The sequence below is a fragment of the Glycine soja genome, chromosome 14 (assembly GCF_004193775.1).
Source record: "Glycine soja cultivar W05 chromosome 14, ASM419377v2, whole genome shotgun sequence".
Lineage (NCBI taxonomy): Eukaryota > Viridiplantae > Streptophyta > Magnoliopsida > Fabales > Fabaceae > Glycine > Glycine soja.
Genome location: NC_041015.1, coordinates 17234358 through 17244221, shown reverse-complemented (window position 1 = coordinate 17244221; position 9864 = coordinate 17234358). Strand labels below are relative to the sequence as shown.

Below are 9864 nucleotides of genomic sequence, written 5' to 3'. Positions count from 1 at the left end.
TGTTGTTGCTGCTATTGTGAAGGATTTGACCATCTAAGGTTGGGATGATGCCTCCACCCGGGATTGTACCTGTTGCTGGAGAGGTCATAATTATTCTGTTGTGGCTGATTTTGCTGCTGAGGTTGAGGAGGTCTATTGTAGATGTTTGCAGCATAAGCTTCAGGCTGTTCAATTGCTTCAGATTGTTGCACAGAAGGGCAAAGGTCTATGTGGTGGTCGACAGAGGAGCATAAACCACAGAGTCTGGCGACAGGTGTAGATTTTTGATTCATGGCCAGTTGGGTTACCAGGTTAACCAAGGCATCTAGTTTACCTTCAAGGTTCTTAGTCTCAGCTGATGAAGATGAATTCGTGGCTACTTCATGCACTCCTTTAATGACAATAGCATCATTTCTGGCACTAAATTGCTGGGAGTCTGAAGCCATCTTCTCAATTAAATTTCTGGCTTCTACATGGGTCATGTCTCCAAGGGCTCCACCATTGGCAGCATCTATCATACTTCTCTCCATGTTACTGTGTCCTTCATAAAAATATTGGAGAAGAAGCTGCTCAGAAATCTGGTGGTGAGGGCAACTGGCGCATATTTTTTTAAATCTCTCCCAGTATTCATATAGGCTCTCTCCACTGAGTTGCCTGATGCCTGAAATATCCTTTCTGATGGTCGTGGTCCTGGAAACAGGGAATTTTTTTTCTAAGAATACTCTCATGAGGTCATCCCAACTGGTGATAGACCTTGGAGCAAGGTAATATAGCCAGTCCTTTGACACTTCCTCTAAAGAATGAGGAAAAGCCTTCAGAAATATGTGATCCTCCTGGACATCTGGGGATTTCATGGTGGAGCAGACAATATGGAATTCTTTCAGATGTTTGTGCGGGTCTTCACCTACAAGGCCATGAAACTTTGGAAGCAAATGGATCAGTCCAGTTTTAAGAACATATGGGACATCCTCATCAGGGTATTGGATGCACAAGCTTTCGTAGGTGAAATCAGGTGCAGCCATTTCCCTTAGAGTCCTCTCACGGGGTGGAGGTTGTGCCATGTTCTCAGAATGTTCAAAATTACCAACCATAGAATGCTCAGACTCACCAATAACAGAATGCTCAGGATGCTCAAAAGGTACAAAATGATGCCTAACTAATCTATGAAATTTCCTATCTATCTCAGGATCAAAGGGTTGTAAGTCAGATGGATTGCCTCTAGTCATATACTACATTCAGCATGCACAACTAGTTGCCTTCTTATGCAAGTAACAGTGTAGGTTTTAACTACAGCTACCCTCAAATGATATCTAAATGACTTGGAATTTTGTGAGCAACACTCTAAAATCATGAAAAGATGGCACAAAAATTTTCAGGCAAAAATTCAAAGTCTAACTATAGAAATTACCTAAGGAAAGTTTAGAAAAATAAAACAATAAAACTTGAAAAATAAAAAAAAACTAGTAAACAGGCGATTTTGGCTAGCTAGAGACCTCAGCCAGCCTTTGGCGGGCTATCACACTGTGGGAAATTTTTTTCTACCCCAAATACATATATAATAATAGTCATTCTGATACCCAGAGCAAAAGTTATGGCCGTTTGAAATTTTGATAAACACAAGTTCTCAATTTTTTTTGAATCTCTCAAATCTGGCCACAACAAGTGTTCCTGATATTTTTCACACAAAATATGAGTCAAAAGAATCTACCACACCAAAATTCAGCCAAAAATAACAACCCTAACTATCAAAACAAAAATCGCCAATTAAATTGTCAGCATCAGTCACTAATTCAGTCGCTAAGGGATTTACACTACTACTCTATTTTCCAGATCAGCAAAAGTGGTCGCTAAATCCGTTGCAAAACACTATTCACAGCAAAACACAAAAACTGAAACAGGGGAAGCGCTGAACAGAAAAACTAAAACAAAATACCACACTAAACAAAATAACAAGACACTAAACAACACTAACGCAACACTAACGCAACACTAACACAACACACGAAAGCATAAAACAACTAAACATAAAACATGAATCATTAGCTATTATGAACCTTTGGACACTGCTCCCCGGCAACGGCGCCAAATTTAATCAAGGCCGTACCCGAATCAAATAAACATTAAAAATGAAGTATCTAGGAAGTGATCCTAGGTCGTCTCCCAACAAGCAATGGTTAACCAAACGTTCATAACGGATAGTAGGAAAATAGTATCGAATTGGGGGGGGGGGGGGTTGTTTGCTTTTGTAAATTAAACAGCGAATAGATGTGAATTAGAAAATATCAGAATTAAAACACGTTGCTTCCCCTTGATTCACAAGCAAGTCTCTTATCCTAGGTTATGAGAGTTTATCCTTTATCAGTTCAACCACTTAATCCAACCCTAAATTAAATTACTAAGCAAAATTTAACATAAAACATTCATTATGTGATTAAGCAACACATACACCAATTAATCATAAACGATCATTAAGCATGAACGTAAATTAAGCACAAAGACAATTAATCAAGCACTGAGCATGCATGAATTAATAACAACAAATACAGAGTAATTGGTGAAGAGGGAAAACTGATAAGAATTTAATAGTAATAATAGAACCTCAAAGAGAATTGTGCTTGATCCTTAAGTGAAAACAACGCTGGAGACTTAGCCTTCCATTAATCAATAGAGAACGAAATTATAGATTGAAGAACGAAATTTTATTGCTAAAATGAAAAGTGACTAAAATGAAAAAGAGAGTAGCACCTAAAACGGAAAAGAGAGAGAGAGGAGAGGAGAGGAGAGGAGAGGAGAGAGAGAAGAGAGCCTAAACTAGAACCTTGGTGCTGTTATATAGTTTTCAGCCCCAAAGCTTACAAATCTGTTTTAAATCCAAGCCCATAAATAAAATAAAATCTAGGTAAGATAAGATAAGATAAGATCTAGATGAAATAATATCTAGATGAGATCAAATCTAAATAATATCTAGATAAGATAAAATTTGGTAGAATAAAATAGTCTGCTCTCTTCAACCCAAGCCCAATTTTGGATTCAAGCCCAAGCCCAATTTTGGATTCAAGCCCAAGCCCAATTTTGGATTCAAGCCCAATTGCTTATAATTCTCCTGAAATTAAATTAAAAACAAATAATTAATCCAGTAAGCCCCAATGATAAAACTGCATAATTAATTTGACAATTAAGACTAATTAGTAATTAAAATGGTGCAAAAAGGGTTAAGAAATAGGAGAAAATAATGGCACATCAAAGATGACGAGTATAAAGGTGTTGTATTTGGAATTGCAAGGAATCCAAGTATGATATGATGTGCAATTATTGTATGTATGCTTGTTGCTAGTGAAACTTAGTTCCTTAAGTTAAGTCATTGGAGATGACGATTGCAAAGGCTTCATGTATAGGACCATAGAGAATCCAAGTATGGTGTTTAGTTGTTGTTTGTGGGTAGCCATGTAAGTTGAGAGTGTTTGGTGGGTCTTCAACCTATTGTTGAGTGAATTCATGATGGCTAACACTAAATAGACCAATAGAATAGATGAATGAGCAAATTCCTATAGAGATTAAGCTAGGCAAATTCCTTTTGATGTTATGATCTTTGTAAGCCTTATCGATGTAAGCCAATATCTATATTCATCTTCCCCCCCCCCCCCATAAAATCACACCTCATCTACAAGATCAACTATAGAACTCCCCCAATGATCGAAGATAAGTATTATGTTAAGGGATGTTATACGTTGATCACTCATGCATTATGAATCTTTATGAAGTAGACTTTATGTTTTTGGTGATTATGATTAGTGTTGCATGGTAATATTTGATCATTAGACTTGTGATGTTGACACTAGAATACAAAATTGCAAGGGTATCAACCTACACCCTGCCACTGTCATTTTGCTCCCACGAACAAGGTTCGTGATCATCACAGGTATCAACCACACGATACAAAATTGCAAGGGTGAGTTTATTATAAAAGAACCAATACCAATTCCAAATAACCACAATTAGCAAGGAACATAGGCAAACATGATAAGCATACACAACAATCATTATTCAACACTCATATCCAACAAATATTCATCATTCACATCCAACGATTACTCATCATCCATCCATGGACCCAATCAAGACTGCACAGAATGATGCATGCACCTAACTCAACACTCAGATGCAATGTGGTACGTACCAACAACAACCAAATATCAGGAAATAGCCTAAGTGTGTCTACACGATACTCTCACTTAGGGAACTGTGCTGAGTTTGTCAAGACCACCCGATTGTGCACGTAACAGCCCCCCTCCCATAGGTGATCAGCCTGGGAGCCCAAAGGTGTTCCCTACCAGGTGACAGCCCCCTAGTACAAAGTACACTTGGCCACAGTTACTCTATTTCCTGTGTCGTATGAGCTATGATCACGGCCAAAAGTAAGTGCCAAAGACCATGGACCAATTAAAGCACCTAAGCATCCCCTCAGGAATGCTTAGATTCTCTAACCACGCTAGTTACCCACGTTTGGGCCATCCGACAAGGTCAGTGCACTCTACCCCCCATGACATACACTTCATACGACGTATGATCGTGGCCAAAAGCTAGTGCCAAAGACCCTGGAAGGTCAGTGCACAGTGCCCCCACTATCATACACAACATCCAACGTATGAACGTGGCCAAAAGCTAGTTCCAAAGACCCTGAAAGGTCAGTGCACAGTGCCCCCCACGAACATACACAACATGCACATGCCAATGCATTTCCAACATCAATCAACAAATCGTATTTCCATGTCATTCACAACATAAATATCATCTCATCTCAATGACGTTATCAACAACAACAACAACCTCATTTCATATTCACATATTCATCAATAATAACAATCCATGTTGACATGGTCTTTATTAACAATGTCATCTCAAATCAATATCATCATAATTATCATTATCATCACATATCAATTAAAATCCTCAATAGCAACATCAACAACAATTCAAATAAACACAACAATATCATTTCCACACGCACGGTCTTTAAACAACACATTTCAAACAACCAAAACAATATCATTCATCACAATACAATATATATATATATATATATATATATATATATATATATATATATATATATATATATATATATATATATATATATATATATATATATCGCATCCCATTAGTTAAAACGTAATTTTCTTTGAAGAAAAATCAGCATGCAACAGGGACAGACATATATCCTCATCCTCATAGCTAGGTTCCCTGACCCTAACTATGGTGTTAAAACGGTAAGTTTTATAATAAACTCCCCTTACCTATCGTGAGCTACCCCGCGGATTCCTCATCGCGTCACTTGAAGATTCCTTTTCGTCCTTGCTCATCGATTCCATGCAAGCCTCTACTATGCCAAAAAGAAGGAGACTTAGTATGGATTTCAAAAAACAAAGCTAGTACCAGTGCTCTGGGTCAAACACCCACATCACTACATGAAAGAGCTGAGAGCATTTCGGTTTTTGCAAAGGAACATCATTTGGAAATTCCGACCACGCCAATGTGACCGGGGTTCAGTGTAGGTTACGAAAATAACATGCATTTCATGAAAGGATAATGTTTACAAAGTCTCCTTCTCTAAGGTTTTTCAAAGGAAGCATAAGACATGCAATGGCGGTTCCAAAGTCAGAAAAGATGCAAAGACAAGATGAAACTAACAAGAAACAAGCATAGAACCATGGTTACCTCGAAAGAAAATGAAAGATCAGATTAGGGTTTTCGTTCTCTACCGAAACCGCAAGCCAAGTTGGAAATTCTGCTTCGGTTGAAGGGTTCCTCTCGGTGTGGGTTTTCAATGGAGAACAATGATGGTTTGTGGTGGCTAATGGTGGATGTGGGTGATGGAAAAAGTACTTGGAACTTTAGAAATGGATTTGGAAGAAAGAAAGAAGAAGAAATGGCATTTTTCCTAAGCTACACCAAAGCAAAGGCTGAAATGCTTAAATAGGAGATGCTCTCGGGAACGGAAGCTTCTAGCACACTCCAGAGATCTTCGCAAAGATCCCAATGGTCAGATCATTGACAAGTGTCTTGTGAAGTTGCAGACCCAATTTTGAGAAGCTCCAACGGTTAACGAAGGCTTGGCAGCGTTTTTACCGAGGCAGCTTCATGTAGCTTTCTCTAGATGCTTCATTAAGAGGCTTCCTCCAGAAGCTTCATTAAGAGGCTTCTAGCACACTCCAGACATCTTCTCAAAGATCCCAACGGTCAGATCATGGAAAATGTCTTGTGAAGTTGCAGACCAAATTTCGGGAAGATCCAACGGTTAACGAAGGCTGGGCAGCGTTATTACCGAGGCAGCTTCATGTAGGTTTCTCTAGAAGCTTCATTAAGAGGCTTCCTCCAGAAGCTTCCTCGTGGCTTCTTTGAGAAGCTAGATACTTATCTATCCACACCCCTCTATTAACTAAACTAACTTCCTTAAAAATAATTACGGATGAAAATAACGCAACAAATAATCAAACATCAAACATAATTACTAATAATATATAGATATATATACCAGGGTGTTACACTCCCAGACAGTCTCAGAGATGAATCTGGTAGAATCGTAAGGCTCCTGGGGTCAGGAGGCAGTGGATTTCCTCTTCCCTGAGGCCATCTGCATCAAAAAGAGTCACAGGAATCAAGTTAGACAGGTTTTATTTCAACTGAAATTAGAAAAATAAAACAGAAAAATAGACTGGGCACTTAGCGAGACTGACTTGCTTAGTGCACCTTATGAAAATCACAGCTCACGCTTAGTGCACAGGGTGCGCTTAACATGATAACACAAAAACAAAGACACTGGCTAAGCGAGACACACTCGCTTAGCTGAAATAGCACAATGGCTAAGCGAGCAGGCTCGCTAAGCCTTATTCTCTCACAAAGAGCTAATTGCGCTTAGCGAAACTGACTCGCTTAGCGCGACATACTACATAGGCTTAGCGCTAGCAGGCGCTTAGCCCGAACTAACCACTGGAACTTAATTGGCTTAGCGAGTAGGCTCGTTAAGCCCAATTCCAAAATAGAGAAGAAATTGCGCTTAGCAAGGCTGACTCACTTAGCGCGTGAACAAAAACTCAGAAAACTAAATTTCCTTAGGCTTAGCGAGACTGACTCGCTTAGCCCAGGCTTATTCACTAAAAGAGGCTAGGTGTCTTAGCGAGCCTAACTCGCTTAGCCACCAGCAGAAGACCAACAGCCTCTTGGACTCTGACCCAAGCAACACAACTCGCTAAGCACAGCATACTGGTTTAGCGAGTTCATATGAACACTCAAACTAAATCTAGAAATTTTAACACTAGCTAAGTCGAAGTGCAGTGGCTTCGCGAGTTCATATAGAAACTCATATATACAAACCAAAATGATGAACACGCTTAGCAGGACAGGGCCGGCTTAGCGAGTTCATCAGAAAACCTAGAAATTCAACAAAAATTAATGAACTCGCTTAGCGAGCAGGCTCGCTCAACGAGAACATAAAAAATTCCTGAAAAATTAGGCCTTTTCAGCCCCCTACCACAGGCCCCTATTAGGCCTCAAAACCTAATCAAACCAAGGCAAAATCATATAAATTATGTGCGAAAATAAACCCCTAACAACATGCTATTTAACAACTAACCAAACAACAACAGAATCAACACAAAATTGAAACTTTCAAACCTAAGCATGGCTTCTATCCTAAGGTTCAAAAATGGAAATTAAAAAAAAAATGAAGTAAGAAGTAAGGTTACTTACTTGGATTGATGGAAATATTGAGCAAAGAAGGAAGCAAAAGAAGCAGGAGTGCAAGATGAGTACAATGCAGATGAAGGAATGCCAATGATAGGGAAGTTATAATTTGCACAAAAGAAACAGCCTAAGGCAGCAATGTTTATTTTTGGCAGTTTTGACTGCCTCGCTTAGCGCGAGCGACTCGCTAAGCGAGCACTGAATGACATTTGAGTTTCCAAATTTCAAATTAATGAACTCGCTTAGCGGGCAGACTCGCTCATCCCAATTCAAAAATTAGAAAACCCAAGAAGGATTTGGGCTTAGCGTGAAAGGTATGCGATTAGCGAGATCTGCAGCTCTGATTGGTCTGCAACTTTTGCTTAGTGGGTCATGTGTCGGCTTAGCGAATTAAATGCTTCCTAATGTAGTAGTGGTGCTCACTTAGCAAGATGGTCTCGCTTAGCGCAATTCCAAACCCGAGAGAGATTGGGGCTTAGCGGGCTGACCCGTTGGGCCCAATTCACATGAAGGTCCAGACAGAGAGGACATTGCGCTTAGCGTGTTGGGGCGCTTAGCGAGATGGAGCTGTGCGCTTAGCGAGATGACTCGCTTAGCCCAATTCCAAAAGATGAAATTCCAGAGAGGTTTTTGGGCTTAGCGCATATGGCTCGCTTAGTGAGGCCCTTTCAGCCAATGAGTAGGGGTTGATATGCTTAGCGCAAGTAGCAACTCGCTCAGCACGTGCATAATGATTTGCTTAGCGCATAGGGCGCGTTGAGCGAGTGGATGACTGAAAAATTTTCTAAGTTATTTTTCCATCCACAGCTTTAGAAAAGCTTCAACCCCATATCAAAATGCAAAACATGCCGATCATTTACTCATACAATCACAAATAAGTTAATCCTAGCTAGATGTAATGAACATGAAATTAAAAAGGGCTAGGTTGCCTCCCAGTAAGTGCTCGTTTAACATCATTAGCTTGACGCATCTTACTTCATGGGTCTAGATCAAATTTGGTTCCAACCTTCAGAACCATCTCCTTCCATCCTTCATCTACCTTTGAACAGACATTCTGGTCGAGCAAATGCTTTTCTTCATCAAACAAATCAAAGTTGATATTCTAATCAGCTATGCCCATTTCCAACTTTTTCTTTCCCATATCCACCACGCAACTGGCAGTTAACATGAAGGGAGGTCCCAAGATCAAGGGGACTTCAGTGTCCTCTTCAATATCCATCACTACAAAATCAACGGGGAAAGTAAAATGCTTCACTCTAACCAAAACATCTTCAATTACACCATATGGTTTGGTAATAGAATGATCTGCTAGTTGTAGTGTCATCTTTGTTGGCATAATCTCCAACTCTCCAAGTCTCTTGCACATGGAGAGTGGCGTCAAGTTTATACTGGCCCCCAAATCAATGAGAGCTTTTCCAACAGACACAGGACCAAAAAAGCAGGGAATTGTGACACTCCCAGGATCCTTGTGCTTCGGTGGAAGGATTCTTTAAATCACTGCACTGCAATTTCCCTCCACAACAATATTATCACTGTGAATGTACTTGCTCTTCTTGGTTAATAGATCTTTCAAAATTTTTGAATAGAGTGGCATCTGCTGCAAGGCTTCTCCGAAGGGAATTGTTATCTCCAATTTCTTGAAGATGTCAAGGAACTGAGCTAATTGTTGCTCCTTGTCTTTCTTTGATGGTACCAAAGGATATGGCACCTCTTTCCCTGTACATGGAATAACCTCCTTTTTTTCACGTGCAAGCTCACTCTTTGTCTTCTTGACTCCTTCTTTTTCACTCTTTTTTGTCATTTTTTTCTTTTTCTTTTTCTTTTCCTTCTCCATTTATTTCTTTCTCATTCTCATTTATTGATTTCTTCTTCAACTAGTCTTCTTCATCTTTTTTTTTCTTCTTCAATCACTAGCTCTTAGTCATCAATCTTCTTCCCTCATCCTTAATCATGGTTGCCTTTCTACCTCTGGTCATAATGCCTTTGCATTCTTCTTTTGGATTCTTCTCAGTGTTTGCTCCAAAAGTGCTAGAAGAATTTTCTGCTAACTGTTTTGCCAACTGTCCCACTTGGATTTCAAGGTTTTTGATGGCAGACTCTGTGCTCTTGTGGTTTGACATTGTGACTTGCATAAATTGAGCCAGT

General features: G+C 39.6%; 1 protein-coding gene and 1 non-coding gene across 2 annotated transcripts; one reads left to right on the top strand and one right to left on the bottom strand.

The window, feature by feature from the left end:
* Positions 1-555: 555 nt before the first annotated feature.
* Positions 556-662, top strand: LOC114385531. The gene has a single exon (XR_003660901.1). It is a non-coding gene; the product is annotated as a small nucleolar RNA R71 (small nucleolar RNA).
* Positions 663-8821: 8159 nt separating this feature from the next.
* LOC114383879 lies at positions 8822-9520 on the bottom strand. The gene is made up of 2 exons (XM_028343595.1): positions 9223-9520; positions 8822-9129 (listed from the first exon to the last, which is right to left on the bottom strand). The coding sequence occupies exons 1-2, from the start codon at positions 9518-9520 to the stop codon at positions 8822-8824; spliced, it is 606 nt and encodes a 201-aa protein (XP_028199396.1).
* Positions 9521-9864: the final 344 nt, after the last annotated feature.

Coding starts and splice junctions, on each gene's coding strand:
- LOC114383879 (XM_028343595.1), bottom strand. CDS start 9,520: ATGACAAAAAAGAGTGAAAAAGAAGGAGTCAAGAAGACAAAGAGTGAG. Junction 9,130..9,222: donor TGTTGTGGAGGGAAATTGCA/GTGCAGTGATTT, acceptor CTGTTGGAAAAG/CTCTCATTGATTTGGGGGCC.